At 40.1% G+C, this 16966-nt stretch overlaps 1 protein-coding gene across 22 annotated transcripts in view; it reads left to right on the top strand.

The window, feature by feature from the left end:
• Syne1 (spectrin repeat containing, nuclear envelope 1) overlaps positions 1–16966 on the top strand; it is a 530501-nt gene that overhangs the window by 399475 nt on the left and 114060 nt on the right. For all 22 annotated transcript variants that reach the window (NM_001347732.1, NM_001347711.1, NM_001079686.1 and 19 more), the window contains 3 exons: positions 4864–4965; positions 7949–8068; positions 10206–10406. In NM_001347732.1, coding sequence (NP_001334661.1) covers positions 4864–4965; positions 7949–8068; positions 10206–10406 — 423 coding nt within the window. The remainder of the gene's footprint in view (positions 1–4863; positions 4966–7948; positions 8069–10205; positions 10407–16966) is intronic.

Below are 16966 nucleotides of genomic sequence, written 5' to 3'. Positions count from 1 at the left end.
TTTGAGATACTCTCAGTAGATCCTAATACATAACAAGTACTCAACAAATTTTGTAATCATCATATTTTGCTATTGAGTAGTCTTAAGAAAGACAGCGGATCTAAAAATCAGTGGAAAGTTTACATCGCTTCTCCAGGTTTATGCAGCACTCAAGAGGAGGGGGGGATTTAAGAGAGCACTTGTGCATTGCATGGTATGGAAGCATGAGCAGGAGACCTTAGACTAGCAGACTCACTCAAGATGCATTCTGAATAGAAAGACAACTGCTTGGATGTGGGAATGGGGAAAAGGATGCCTGCTAAGGAGCCCAGGGATGCTGGCTTGCATATCTGGAGGCCTCAACAGACAGAGGAGGCAGATAGACAGCAGTGCCAGTGGCCAGTGGAGTAGACTATACTCTGGAAGTGCTTTAATGGAGACATGGGTAGCATTAAGATATGCACGTGAAGACTCACAGTGGGTATCGGAGTGTGTCACTCTATGGCACTGAGGAGTGGCCTTGGTGGGATTCACACCTGTGCTTGTTAGAATGTATGGTATAGAACAAGGAGAGAGAAATCCACTTAGAATCAGAAAAACAGGGTTGATTTTTCTGGGTGTTATATTTTGTACACATGTATACTGACTGTGCCTGGAAAGTCACCAGGCTAATTAGAGTATGAAAAAATAATTTTCATTACTCTAAAATGTATTGTCTATGAAGAAAGTTGCCAAATTATTACAGCATTTTAGTCTGTAAGCCACACAAGCGGCTTGCTTAGGCGTGCAATCGTGAGTCCCTGAGAGGTGTATTTACTTCTGTCTCGTTCCTTCTACCCAGTTAATGCTTATGACAGCTTTGAGTTTCATAATCTTAACCAGTGACAGTAAAATGCTAACTAAGTATGACTTTTTCAGAATTTAGTTTATCGTAGGGGACCATGGAAATTACACATAATCACGAAATTATCTTAAAATCATGTTCTCTGTTTTTCTTTGGCCAAGAAGTTTTTGCTGGTTTGTTAGTGGCCAGCTCATGAACAAAACTTGACAGTTCAAATGTTGATGCTCCAATTTAATTGAAGGAAAGAACCCTAATGATAACACAATAAAAGATCAATTCATATTTACGAACCATTTTCTTGTAGAGAGCATCTGCCCTGCTGCCTGGTACTAAATAGTTGTTGGCACGCTACCCCTTTGTTCTCCATGTCATCTATGAGAACTACCCTTTTCCAGACTGTTAACATTCTCCGAAAATTTCCTCCCCAACCAAGACTGCAAGATAAATAGATGACCTGTATGTGTCAAGTATTATGTGTGTCACAGTCAAATTAGCTGTCACTATTATGTTCCTTACGCATAGATTGAACCCCAAATACATTTCAGTATTTTGAAAAGTTCTGAATATTTTAAATGACTTTTAAATGTGAGAAGCTAAGGGATTCTTTAATAACCTCAAGTCAGCATTACCAGTTTTAAGGCTTCAAAATGTCTATGCATTTGTCTTTCAAATGACTCATACCCTCCCTTTACTCTCTGACCGAAAGAAATAAATTGTAATATCTGTTATTTTATTATATACTTCTTAATTATTGCTGTATCACAAGTATAGTAATAATAATTTGTTGAATCCTTCTGATTTATTCCTTTTTGGTTATTATTCTTAAGAAAACAATAAGCATAATGCCATTGCCCCCACCCAGCAACTCTTATTAATTTTTCCACAAACCTTGTTATTGTTCTCTCGACTAGTCTTTCCCAGTAGTGGCTTCTAGAAATAACAACCATGTCTTCTTATATGTTAAGTAGGACACAGGGGAAACACCGTACTGAAATGGCAGAGAGGTTATAAAGGAAAGGCACACACTTCATTTCTAACCCATGTTCGGTTACTTCTACACAATGATGCTTTGGATGAAGTGAACTGACCCAGCCTTGAGTGCATGTAGACACCGATGGACATTCAGAAGTAAATAGAATCCTCCCCCCCCCTTCAAGGGCAATGATTAAGACTTCTTGCTTTTGACTCTATTCAAATGAGTGGGAAACATTTTTCATTTTAGCTTATTAAAAAAGTCTAAGAGCCCGTGACCTCTCCTCGAATGCTGTTGAGTAATAGGGACATATTTGGAGCCCATGAAAAACTCATTATTTCTCCAGTGCTCTCCGAATGATTTTCTCTTTCGCTGGCTGCTGAGCTTGCAGCTCAGCTTGAGTTTGGGTTAGTGGCAACTGTTGCTTTTCACACATTCAGCACTAGGCTCTCATTTCAGCCCCCTTCCTTTTTCCTCCCTCCCTCCCTTCACCCATCCTTCCCTCCCTTCCTTCTCTATCATTTCTAGTGATCAAGCTCTGGTACTTTTGCATGCTAAAAAAATAATATAGCACTCAGCATACCCTCAATTTTTTTTTGCTCAATTTATACATTATTTTGTTTTTTAACCTTGCATTATGATGCCTGTATACATTCATTTTAAAGGATATATTTACCTTTATTTTATGGTGTGAATGTTTTATCTGCATATATGTGTGTGTAACATTAGTACCCTAAGAAGTGGGAAGTGGGCCCTGGGTTCCCTGGAACTGGTGTTAGAGACAGTTGCTAGAGGCTGTGTGGCTACTAGGAACCAAACTTGGGATCTCTGCAAGAGCAGGAAGTACTCTTAATTTCTGAGTCATATCTCCAGCCTCTGCATACATTTTTTTTGTCCCCCAAATTAAACAAATTTTACTTAAGAATAAATCAACATCTTCGTTCCTTTTATTGAAAACAGATTACTTTTCCTCACATAATAGCTCCTGATTATCCTTGCCCTTCCCCTCCTCCCGGCTCCTCCTCGCCGCCCCTTCCACCCTCTTTCTGTCTCATTAGAAAACAAACAGGTTGCTGTGGGGTTATGATATGATGCTATGGCATAGTACAAAGCATAAAACAAAAGTTGGCACATCAGAACTGGACAAAAGAAACAGCAGGGAAAAAACCAAGAGAAGACACAGAAAAGAGACCTGCTTGTTTTGCACACTCAGGAATCCTATAAAAACATTAAACTGGAAGTCATAATGTATACACAAAGCCCTGTAGAGTAAGAAGAAAAAGAAAAAAATACACCATATGTATATGATAATTAAAAAAAAAAGGAAAACCCCTGATACAACATTATGAGACAAAGAACCTCCAAAGATACTGTTGAGTTCACTTCCTGTTGGCCATCTACAGCTGGGCATGTAGCTTCCCCTTAAGAGTAGTTTGTTTTCCCAGTGTGATTCCCTGGGATGAAACTTTTCATATTCTTGCTTGGGGTATGTGCTGTGTTGGTCTACGGCCAGTTCCTCACTGAGAGGAGAATGCCGTGAGTTAAATTTCAACCTGTGATGACCGGTCAGCCCCTCATCCCTGTTTGCTGCTCATGAGATATAGATCCAGGCCTGGTGGCAAACGCCTTTGGTCTCAGTTCTCTCAAGTTGGAGGTAGAAGGATTACAGGATAAGGGTAGTCCAGCTGACTTAGCAAGACTCTTGTCTACCAAGAAAATTGAAACAGAGAGTTGATGTGATACCTCAGTGAGAAAGCACATCCCTAGCATGTAAGAGGCTCTGGGCTCAAGCTGAGTATCACAAAACAAGAGAAACAACAAAAATAAAAACATGAAAGGAAGAAAGGAAGGAAGGAGAGAGAGAGAGAGAGAGAGAGAGAGAGAGAGAAAGAAAGGAAGGAAGGAAGGAAAAGACACTAGCTTATATTTCTGGGAATGTATCAGCATTTTTATAGTTAAATTATTATTATTTTCATACACGGTGCCCTTTGAAATGAGTGTAAGAATTTGGGTCGCTATCTCTTCTTTATAGACGTCTCACTCACTATAAATATGTACTGGATAGTTAGAGGAATGATGTTTATGCATAAAAGACTTAGCTGGTACCTTTTTGAAATGTTATTTTCTGTCTCTTTGGTGTATGTAGCCTTGATTTTCATACTTTTTAAAAAGCCAAAAAATACATGCTGGAGAGATGGCTCAGCAGTTAAGAGCACATGCTGTTCTTCCAGAGGACTGGGGTTGGTTCCCAACACCCATGCTAAGTTGCTCATTGCTACCTGTTGCTCCAGTTCCAGGGTATCTGATGCCCTCTTCCAGCCTCCCTGGGAACCTTCTTTCACATGCTCATATAATATACATAAATAAAAACGAAATCTTAAAAGTCTTAAAATTAAAAATAAATTTTATTTTAAAAGTTGTTAAAATAATGTATTTGGAAGGACATGCACTGGTTATATACAACACTATATCATGATATGGTTTTATATAAAGGGTGTGAGCCTCTCTGGAATTAGATGTCTTTAGAGGGTCCTGGAAGAAATTCCCACTGTGTTGTACAACACTGAATTCCTGGGACATGTAAACAAATGCCTACTTACCCCAGTGGGAAGTAAAGGATAGAGTAATTTAAGGATGCCACCAAGGTCCAATTTGGTGAATAGTGAGTTTTATTGACATTCTTTTAGAAATATGGAGCAGATGTATTACCAAAGCCCAACCCATCAGTTCTTATTGCTTAAACATGCTTGGGGTAAAGAAGGGGCCTAGTGCACCTGCTCAGTTTCAGGGACTTCCTTCCAGTTGTTTTCTTCTTGTCTTAATGTGTTTCCTTATAAGGAGGAATCTTTCACCTCCTCTTAGAAATTGTTACTGTTTCACCATCCTCTTAACATCTTTATTAACCAGTTTCCCTCTGAGGTTATAACGCTTTAATCTTGGAGGAAACTGCTACATAATATCCAGAGGCAGAGGTGTATCTGTGTATCATCTCCTTGAATCTGTGTGATGTTGTAACCCTTCTACTCCCACATTTCACATGTTGTCTTTCCATGGCTTTCTTCCCCAGAATGACCTGAAGGTGTTGTTTACATCGTTAGCTGACAGCAAATATATCATTCTGCAGAAGCTGGCAAATGTGTTTGAACAGCCCATTGTGGAACAGATGCAGGTATGTACAGGCATGTTCTAGAACCGCAGATACGTAGATCGCTGCTTTACTGTGAGATGCCAATTTTTTTTGACTGATGAATGACATGCTATGGCATTTTTATTCAATGCATATTTTAATTTCTACATGGGGTTTGGATAGAGTGCCCAGTGATACTGACTTGGTCCCTTCTATACATATTTATGGAACGTGAGGTCAGAAGTGACATCAGTGGTAGCTGCTGCTCTGGAGGAATTTGCTACTCCAAAATGACATCAGAAATGACCTCCATGGTGTAGGAAAGAAAGAGGACATTCTCAGACATGGGTTCCCAATTTCACCCTATTTACAGGGGGCTCTTCTGGTATTCACCACTGACCATGCAGACCAGCTGGCCTGTGAGCTTCTGAGGTGTCCTCTTGTGCCTCCCACATCACTGTGAGAGTACTCTGAATATAGAAGCCTGCTGGCTTGTCTGGTTTATGTGGTCCCTAGGGATTTGAATTAGGGTTACCAGTAGATCTCTTTACCCACTGAGCCACCTCCTCAGTCCCTGAAAATGTTCTTATTTAAGTTCTTCCTACTTTTTGTTTGGCTCTTTGTAGAACTCCAGGTCAGAAATAAGTTTCTCTTAGTTTGTAGATGCTTGTTTCCATTGCTGACTTGAGAAATCCAAAACTCCTTCGGATTCCCAAAGGCCCCTAGGGGTTTGGAGTATCACAAACATCTTGGAGGGCCTATTTTTATCTCCTGTACTGAGAACTCAATAGGCTCTTCTGGTTGGATTTCTAGCTATCTTTTCATTTTGAAAAAAAAATTTCAATAATTTATTTAATTCTTTTCATTTCTTCCTTTCATCTGCTTTTCCTTGTGAAACTCCCTTCAGGGAGATACTTCACACCTTGTCCACTACTCTCATTTTTGAAAGAGATCTTTATCTTTCTGTCTCTTTTGGTAATACCCTGTCCTTTTCTTTAAACAAATACATTCTTTTCTGTAATATAACTGGATGTATTCACAGTTTGGTCGTTGGAGAGTTTTTTTTTGTCTTTGTTTTTGTTTTTGACATAATCTGCTTCCCTCTGGTCCCTTTTTTGTTTGCTAGAATCATCTATGTTGGTCATGTTGAATATTCTTGACTTCATAGTCATGTTTTGTTATCTGTTTTATATCTGGGTTGGGATTAAATAGTTGAAATAGGAACCTGAAGTAAGGATGAAACTGACAATTTTGAGGAGATAACTGGTTCATTGGCCCATTTGTTGGACAAGCTCTCTGTTCAAGTTTTAAGCTCCCTCAATTGTTCTTATGAACCCCAACTTTCTCAGCAGTAGAGGAGTGACCACAGCCCTTCCTGAGGCAGAGTAGACTTGGTTGACTTGTGGACAAAGCTTTGTAATTTCTACACCCCATTTCTTTCTTTCCTTTCTCTCTTCCTTTTTTCCTCTCTTGTTGTTTCCTCTTTTATTGCTCTTCCCTCCTCTCCCTTCTACCCTGCATCTCTCCCTCATCCCCCACATCCTCCCTCTCTCTTTTTGTTCTTCCTCTCCCCAAGGGTATTGCTAGTATGTGAGCTGCCTCCAGGATTATAGGCATGGACGACCTACTCCAACTTCTCCCTTTTCAATCCAACACTGAAGCCTACTGCCATATCTGCCATCCCTCAGTCTAGAAAGCCCCCTTCCTTTTTCAGATAATAAATAAACTTTGAGCCTTTCGTCTGCAAAGAAAAGGGCAATGTGGCATGAAGCAGGGTTGGGATTTTATGCTCTCGGCAGTTTTTCACTAGCTTTCTGTCTCTGTCTTCCAACTTACTGAAACTCCCAATGCTCTAAACTTGGTAGTGCAGTTGTTCTATTAGGTTAGAATTCAGCTTACTCAGCACCAGTAAAATTTCATATATTTGTCTGAATTCTAACTTTGAGAATTTGTTGGTCTTGTTGTCTTCCCTGTTTCCTTGCCCCAGCACCAAAAAACAAGCAAACCAAATATTTGCTATTGTTTCAGAGAGATTTCGGGACAGGAAAAGGGGGACATGTGTTTCATCTGCCATCTGGAGTCCAGACTCCTCTCATTGTCAAGGGCGACTGGGTTGTAGTTCTTCCAGAAACCCACTTAGACCAGGGTCTGTTGGTCGGATCCTCCTTCCTCCATTCTCTTGTCAAAGATGAGTTGCATCATGAATTTTAGTACCTAATTATATTGAGATTTGGTTTATTTTCTACTGGCATCCTTACAAGACTGTCAGTTCCTTGAAGTTTAGAGCAAGGTCTCCTCTTCCCAGAGACCTCACCACAAGGCTCAGCCAGTTTAATCCTTGCTAATTGACTTTTCCACTTTAGAGAAAGGAACAACCATTGTTTTTAGACTTATTTATTATTATACATAAGTACACTGTACCTGTCTTCAGATGTAGCAGAAGAGGGCATCAGGCCTCATTACAGGTGGCTATGAGCCACCATGTAGTTGTTGGCATTTGAACTCAGGACCTTCAGAAGAACAGTCAGTGCTCTTACCCGCTGAGCCACCTCACCAGCCCAGAACAACCATTCCTTGACCAGGCTCCCCTCACACTTTGGTGTTGCCACACTGGTGCAGTGTCCAGTGAAGTTCCATTGCATTTCAGGAAGCTCCATGGCCCCCTAGACATCTCGGGAACATACTTTACTCACAGTCTGCTACAGTTTACTACAGGCTGCTTCTAATGTAGGGTGATTTATCTACAAATCCCCTTGTTTAAGGAAGCCATTCCTCTCACAGCTCTCTACCCTAGCTCTGCCCTACCTCCTTGCCTAATAAAGCTAACGTGCAATATAATAGAGGACCTTCTCTTTTTTCCAGTAGTACATGTCGATGTTTTGTGTGTGTGTGTGTGTGTTTAGATTCTTCTTATGTATTTAAAATAATTCTTGAAAATAGAAGTACAAACCCAAAAAGTCCAAAAGCTTCTTTGGAGCAGAATTGTTCTTCAGAGTCTGAACAATATGTTGTGAATCTTACACAGGCCATCCAACAGGCTGAAGAGGGACTCAGGGACCTCGAGGGTGGAATCTCTGAGTTGAAACGGTGGGCTGACAAGTTGCAAGTGGAACAGTCTGCTGTGCAGGAACTCTCCAAGCTCCAGGTACCATCTCCAGCGGCAGCTTGGCCTCTGTGGCCCAGCTTGACTGAAACATCAAGAAAACATTTCCACCATCCTCTTGGAAATTTGTTCAAACAAATGTCACCTCATTTAGGTCTTGACTTTTACTTAGAAGCAACAAAAATTTTCTGAACTTTCAACCATTTTTCATACAATGAAAAATATAGATGCAGCTAGCCTTCATATTTTTTTCTGTCCTTATGGAGATATCGAAACACCATGCTATAGTTCAATGGTAGGATTTATTTATTTACTTCTGCTCTTGAAAATATTACTATCCTTATGATCCCTATCTAGTAAAATTAAAGGTGAGGGGATTTTCATCAGATATTGTAATATATTTCTAGGGATGATTTAACAGAGTAAATACTCAAGGTAAGACTTTTTAGAACATGGGTTTCAAAGTGAGAGTTTATCAGGCATACATGCTGGAATGTAATACAAATGTTCAATTCCAGAATGGCAACAAAACCTATAAAGTTTGGAAATGTGTGCTGACTTTTCCATTACTTTTCAGAGAGGAAAGAAAGGGAGAGAGACAGAGAGAAAGAGAGAGGGGGAGAGAGGAGGGAGGGAGGGAGGGAGGGAGGGAGGGAGGGAGGGAAAGGAAAGGAACTATTTAGCATTAATTTTGACATCCTGGCAAAACTACTACATGGGGTAAAAGGACAGAACTGAGATACCTTCCCAAACCTAAAGTTTAACACATTATAGAAAGCAAGCTGTAATTTTATACTCTGTGCCATTGGGTATCACTGCGCACAGCTGGTTAGTTTTTGTCTCTGGGCATTGCTGCAGAACACTTGGGGATGGCAGTGAGTCAGACACAAAGCCCCAAGTCCTCCTGAGAAAACACAAGGGCTCTTACAAACAAGAAGTCACTTTTGGTACGACCCTCTCAGGCCCTTGGCTAACATTTTGAAATGTCACAGGACAAAACTCCCCCGCCCGCTTGCCCTTCCTTTAGATCATTTTCCCACAGTGCTTCAGTGTCAGGTGTAAGAGTCAAACGTCATAGCCATAAATAAGCATTTGAGTTGACTTTTCCAGATTGAACAGTTCTGGCTGCCCCACCTCAGTACGATGCACTAATCAGAACCGTATGCCTCAGTAAGTTTTGTTTGGTGTCTCACCATCTCCTAAAACGTCCTTCCAGATTAAATCGTTGTTTACTTCACCACGTTTGGCAGAACCAGTTGCCTTGAGTCTAAAGGTTTTGCTCTTCAAATTAACTTCCCTCATTTTGCTTTTTTCTCTCTCTATGTTTAAAGGGCTCTCTGAGATCTGATACTATTTTGCTGACAGGAATGTGAGAGATACTTTATATTCATTTATTATAAGATTAAGTAAATGTTAAGATTATGCTAGCCATAAGAATCAGGTTTTCTCTCTCTGAAATCTCTCTTCATCTTGGGGACGTTTTTGTTCAGCAGCCTAACCGCATATCACATAATGGATGATTAATAGCCAAGGAAGAGAAGAAGTGGCCTCATGAGTCATTTCTAGGGAATACTTAGTTTTAGATTGCCTGGCTTCTTATTTACTGTAACTTCTATGTGTATGGGTATTTGGGTTATGTGCATGTCTGGGCAGCATGTGTGTGCCTGGTACCACAGACGTAGAAGACAGCGTTAGAGCTCACGGTTTACTTTTCTCCAATGGTTCTTTCTACATTATGTTACTTCCTTCCTTTACCCCTTCTCTATAGATACCCCATCATTAAATCTTTGTGAATTTAGTTTTTCTTTAGTTGTTCTTCTATGATTTATGACTTTTTCAAGAGAAGAAACAATCAAACTTAAAACAAAACAACAACAAAAAAAAGAATATGTAAGATTGCCAAGCAAGATGAACAAAAGAGCTTGAACTAACCAAGGATCAAACCCCAGGAAAGCCATGGTCCCGTGCATCTGTACTACAGGATACAGAGATAGGTGTCCAGACTGTCTCTTTTCCTCTTTAAGATATTTCCCAGAGAGGCTCATAAGAAAGGCAGGCAGCTTGCTTCCATGCAGAGACTCCTTTGTGGAGGGGTATGACCTTGGTGGGATGCTGGGCAGGTGGTGGGCTCGGTACTGCAGCTTTGTGTTTGAGACTGGTGTTGTTGCCTTTGCCTTAGGACATGTATGACGAGCTATTGATGACTGTCAGCTCCCGGAGGAGCAGCCTCCACCAGAACCTTGCTCTCAAGAGTCAGTATGATAAGGCTCTGCAAGATCTGGTGGACCTGCTGGACACTGGACAGGAGAAGATGACAGGGGACCAAAAGATCATTGTATGCTCCAAAGAAGAAATCCAGCAGCTGCTTGGGAAGCACAAGGTGAGCTGAGACCAGGAAGGCATAGCTGAAATAGCACATTCTCAGGCCCTTACATAGAGGGGTTCGGTATTTCAACCAAATATGCCTGGGTTTTATGCGCTATACTTGTATAATTACACTTCTAAGTGGTCTATTGACATTTGTTCAAATCCCCTAGCATCTAGAGTAAAGAAAAATGGTAATGGGTATTTTTATAACAAGTATAATCAGTAATTTTACTCATTAGTTCTCCATAAATATTAACCCAACTCTCACCATATATGAACTTTAATCAAGGAAAAACTCAAAGCCTTTCCTTAGTGGGACTCAGATTGCTTTTATTCTCTCTCTCTCTCTCTCTCTCTCTCTCTCTCTCTTTTTCTTTTTAAAAGACAGGATCTCATGTAGCTCAAGCTAGCCTCATATAGCTAAAGGTAACCTTGAACTTCGAATCCTCCTGCCTTCACCTTCTGAGATCTGGAATTAAAGGTACATGCAACTAAGTTTATATGGTCCTGAGGATAGACCCCAGGACTTGGTGCATGTGAGACATAAAAGCTCTACCAACTGACCCTATTGTTAGCTACATTCTTAACTCAGTTTCCCCCTGTGTATTTGTTAGGGCCTCTTGCCATCTTGCCCCAGGTGCTCTCTCTCCCCGTCACTGTCCTGGCATAGACTCCTCACTCCACGCTGGGAATACAGGGCTGCCCACTCTGTTTTGGTGTCTGTTACTTGCGTCATTCAGACCTCCTGGCCCTTAAGCACATTCTCCTGTAGTTGCTGTTGGCCTCCAAGATTTTCCTGGGCTTGACCAGAACTTTTACCACGCAATCAGGCTTGGGAACCCAGAGATTGCTTCATCAGTGTGCTTCCAAATGGAGCTCAGGTTCATTACTCCTTAGTGAATAAATAAATATATATTCAACACACACACACTCACACATTCCTATCATAATACATTTTAAGCAATGACTATGCAAAGCTTACCAGGCTACAAACTCAGCCTCCCAGGCTATGGGAATTCCCAGAAGAAAAACAAAACAGTCTCACTGAGTTTTAAATGATTAACAATCTACTGTTCTGTGGCTCTCTGGTGGGCTATTATTGTCAAATTGTTGGGGGAAGGGGACTATACTTTTTTGCTATTTTTCACCCAGAGATTTTCTGTCTAAAGAGTTGTATAATTTATTAAAGCCTTATCATTTGGCTATGAAAACATTGCTTTAAAGTTCACAGCTGTTTTCTCTCAAATCTGACCATAGCAATAAAAGATCGCTCTGAGTTATTCCAGAAGGGAGACTAGGATCAAGGAGCAATAGAATAACAGAAAAGATGCTCAGTTAGGAAAAAGTTTTAAGGGAGTAGACTCCAGCTGCCACTTGGGCTGCACAGGGGCCTCTTTGGTCATGGAAATGCTGCCAAAGCCAGAGCGGGAGGTAAGCTTGTGTTGAAAGCATGCTTGACTGTCAGTGCACATTTGGCTTAGTAGGTCTTTCCCAGCCATACGATCATTTCATCAACTGATGATTGGTTAAAATAATGGTTCTAAAATGGACTTGATGTCACAGGCTTGTGTTGTAATCCCAGCTACTTGGGAGATTGAAGCAGGAGCAATTTCAAGTTCAAGACTTACCTCAGCTAAAGAGAAAGTTGAGCAGGAGTGAATACATGAGTTTTATTTCAAAATAAACAACAAAACAGCATCATAGGCTGCTGGTATACCTCATGGGTAGAGTGGTTGCTTAATGCTCTTGGGCACTGATCTTGATTCCTGGCACAACAAAACAATTATGGTACTGTTGATGACGATCAACCTACCCTTTACTATCCAGTCTATGTTTTGTGGGAGACTTCTACAGCTTTGGTGGGGACAAACTTACAGTCATATAATAGGAATTAAAACCTCAACTCTGATTCCTGTCAGGGCCACCCCTGCCATCTTCCTTCTGATCCCAGTGGAGGCCTCTAAGGGCTCCAGAGTGCTCTCCATGCTCAGGGTTCCATCAGGCCTTCATCCTCAGCCAGGAGGCAGACCTGAAACCTAGACCCCTGGACACATTCACTGCCAGAGGAGAGTTGGCCTACAAGAAGAGTTCTCACCCCAGAACTCAGGAGGTGGATCAGAGCTCCAGACTGCTGGACACTTGCCCTGGAAGAGGAGAGCTTGCCTACAGAGAGTGCTCTGACCACTGGAACTCAGGAGACAGTTGGATTCTCAGGAGTGCTGACAGAGGCTAAAAGAATCAAAGGAGGATCAAGCTCTAACCAGAGACAGCTTGAACATTAAGACCAGAGATTTCCAGATGGTAAAAGGCAAACGTAAGAATTTTACTAACAGAAACCAAGAACACTGGGCATCATTAGAACCCAGTACGCCCACCACAACGAGTCCTGAATACCCCAACACACCCGAAAAGCAAGATTCGGATTTAAAATCATATCTCATGATGGTGGTAGAAGATCTTAAGAAGGGTATTAATAACCCACTTAAAGAAATACAGGAGAACACTGCTAAACAGGTAGAAGCCTTTAAAGAGGAAGCACAAAAATTCCTCAAGGAATTAGAGGAGAATACTGCTAAACCAGTAAAAGCTGTTAAAGAGGAAACACAAATATCCCTCAGGGAATTACAGGAGAACACTGCTAAACAGATAGAAGTCCTTAAGGAACTACAGGCAAACACTGCTAAACAGGTAGAAGAAACACAAAAAGCCCTTAAAGAATTACAGGAAAACACAACCAAACATGCAATGGAATTGAAAAAAAAAATCCAAGATCTAAAAATGGAAGTAGAAACGATGAAGAAAACCCAAAGGGAGACAACTCTGGAGATAGAAACCCTAGGAAAGAAATCTGGAACCATAGATGTGAGCATCAGCAACAGAATACAAGATATGGAAGAGAGAAGTGCAGAAGATTCCATGGGGAACATGAACACAACAATCAAAGAAAATGCAAAATGCAAAAAGATCCTAACTCAAAACATCCAGCAAATGCGGGACACAATTAGAAGACCAAACCTACAGATAATAGGAGTAGATGAGAATGAAGATTTTCAACTTAAAAGGGCCAGCAAATATCTTCAACAAAATTATAGAAGAAAACTTCCCATACCTAAAGAAAGAGATGCCCATGAACATACAAGAAGCCTAGAGAACTCCAAATAGACTGGACCAGAAAAGAAATTCCTCCTGACACCTAATAATCAGAACAACAAATGCACTAAATAAACAGAATATTAAAAACAGTGAGGGAAAAAGGTCAAGTAACATATAAAGGCAGGCCTATTAGAATTACTCCAGACTTCTCACCAGAGACTATGAAAGCCAGAAGATCCTGGACAGTTGTTATACAGACACTAAGAGAACCCAAATGCCAGCCCAGGCTACTATACCCAGCAAAACTCTCAATTACCATAGATGGAGAAACCAAAGTATTCCATGATAAAACCAAATTCATACAATATCTTTCCATGAATCCAGCCCTTCAATGGATAATAAAGGGAAAACACCAACACAAGGACGGAAACTACACCTTAGAAAGAGCAAGAAAGTAATCTTTTAACAAACCTAAAAGAAGACAGCCACAAGAACAGATTCCCAACTTTAATATCAAAAATGACAGGGAACACCAATTACTTTTCTTTGATTTCTCTTAACATCAATGGACCCAATTCCCCAATAAAAAGACATAGACTAACAAACTGGCTACACAAACAGGACCCAACATTATGCTGCTTACAGGAAACCCCCCTCAGGGATAAACACAGACACTACCTCAGAGTGAAAGAATGGAAAACAATTTTCCAAGCAAATGGTCCAAAGAAACAAGCTCAAGTACCCATTCTAATATCAAATAAAATTGACTTCCAACCCAAAGTTATCAAAAAAGACAAGGAGGGGCACTTCATACTCATCAAAGGTAAAATCTTCTAAGAGGAACTCTCAATTCTAAATGTCTATGCTCCAAATGCAAGGGCAGTTACATTCATTTAAAAAAACTTTAGTAAAGCTCAAAGCACACATTGCACCTCACACAATAATAGTGGGAAACTTCAACACACCACTCTCACCAATGGACAGATCCTGGAATAAAAAACTGAACAGAGACAAATGGACACTAACAGAAGCTATGAAACAAATGGATTTAACTGATGTCTATAGAACATTTTATCCTCAAACAAAAGGATATACCTTCTTCTCAGCACATCATGGTACCTTCTTCAAAATTGACCATATAATTGGTCACAAAACAGGCCTCAACAGATACAAAAATATTGAAATTATCCCATGCATCCTATCAGATCATCACAGACTAAGGCTGATCTTCAAAAATAACATAAATAATAGAAAGCCAACATTGACGTGGAAACTGAACAACACTCTACTCAATGATAACTTGGTCAAGGAAGAAAGAAAGAAAGAAATTAACAACTTTTTAGTTTAATGAAAATGAGGCCACAACATACCCAAACTTATGGGACACAATGTAGGCAGTGCTAAGAGGAAAACTCATAGCCCTGAGTGCCTCCAAAAAGGAACTAGAGAGAGCATACACTAGTAGCCTGACAGTGCACCTAGAAGCTCTAGAATGAAAGGAAGCAAATTCACCCAAGAGGAGTAGAAAGCAGGAAATAATCAAACTCAGGGCTGAAATCAACCAAGTGGAAACAAAAAGAACTATTCAACCAAAGCAGGAGCTGGTTCTTTGAGAAAATCAACAAGATAGATAAACCCTTACCCAGACTAACTAGAGGGCACAGGAACAGTATCCTAATTAACAAAATCAGAAATGAAAAAGAAGACATAACAACAGATCCTGAGGAAATCTAAAACCTCATCAGATCCTTCTAAAAAGGCAATACTCAACAAAACTGGGAAACCTGGATGAAATGGACAACTTGCTAGACAGATACCAGGTACCAAAGTTAAATCGGGATCAGATTAATGATCTTAACAGTCCCATCTCCCCTATAGAAATAGAAGCAGTCATTAATAGTCTCCCAACCAAAAAAGCCGAGGACCAGATGGATTTAGTGCAGAGTTCTTTCTAGCAGACTTTCAAAGAAGACCTAATTCCAACTCTTCTCAAACTATTCCACAAAATAGAACCAGAAGGTACTGTACCCAATTCATTCTATGAAGCCACAATTACTCTGATACCTAAACCATACAAAGATCCAACAAAGATAGAGAACTTCAGACCAATTTCCCTTATGAATATCAATGCAAAAATACTCAATAAAATCCTCACAAACTGAATCCAAGAACACATCAAAACAATCATCCACCATGACCAAGTAGGCTTCATCCCAGGGATGCAGGGATGGTTTAATATATGGAAATCCATCAATGTAATCCACTATATAAACAAACTCAAAGACAAAAATCACATGATCATCTCGTTAGATGTAGAGAAAGCATTTGACATAATCCAACACCCCTTCATGATTAAAAAATCATGGAAAGATCAGGAATTCAAGGCCCTTACCTAAACATAATAAAAGCAATATACGGCAAACCAGTAGCCAACATCAAAGTAAATGGACAGAAGCTGGAAGCAATCCCACTAAAATCAGGGACTAGACAAGGCTGCCCACTTTCTCCCTACCTATTTGATATAGTACTTGAAGTCCTAGCCAGAGCAACTCGACAACAAAAGGAGATCAAGGGGATACAAATTGGAAAAGAAGAAATCAAAATAGGACTATTTGCAGATGATAGTATATATAAGTGACCCTAAAAATTCCACCAGAGAACTCCTAAACCTGATAAACAGCTTCAGCACAGTAGCTGTACATAAAATTAACTCAAACAAATCAGTGGCCTTTCTCTACACAAAGGGTAAACAGGATGAGAAAGAAATTAGGGAAACAACACCCTTCACAATAGTCACAAATAATAGAAAATACCTTGGTGAGACTCTAACTAAGGAAGTGAAAAATCTGTATGACAAGAACTTCAAGTCTCCAAAGAAAGAAATTGAAGAAAATATCAGAAGTTGGAAAGATCCCCCATGCTCATGGATTGGCAGAATTAATATAGTAAAAATGGCTATCCTACTGAAAGCAATCTACAGGTTCAATGCAATCCCCATCAAAATCCCAACTCAATTCTTCACTAAGTTAGAAAGGGAAATTTGCAAATTCATCTAGAATAACAAAAAAGCTAGGATAGCAAAAACTATTCTCAACAATAAAAGCATCTCGGGGGTACCACCATGCCTGACCTCAAGCTGTACTACAGAGCAATTGTGATTAAAAAAAAACAAAACAAAACAACTGCATGGTACTTAAACAGTGACAGACAGGTAGATCAATGGAATAGAATTGAAGACAGAGTAATGAACCCACACACCTATGGTCACTTGATCTTTGACAAAGGAGCTAAAACCATCCAGTGGGAAAAAAAACCAGCTTTTTCAACAAATGGTGCTGGGACAACTGGCAGTTAGCATGTAGAAGAATGAGAATTGATCCATTCTTATCTCCTTGTACAATGCTCAAATTTAAGTGGACCAAAGAAGAACTGCACATAAAACCAGAGACACTGAAATTTATAGAGGAGAAAGTGGGGGAA

The sequence above is a fragment of the Mus musculus genome, chromosome 10 (genome assembly GCF_000001635.26).
Source record: "Mus musculus strain C57BL/6J chromosome 10, GRCm38.p6 C57BL/6J".
NCBI classification, from domain to species: Eukaryota; Metazoa; Chordata; class Mammalia; order Rodentia; family Muridae; genus Mus; species Mus musculus.
The sequence above is the reverse complement of the archived record's forward strand: the minus strand, read 5'-3'. Positions and strand labels throughout refer to the sequence as shown.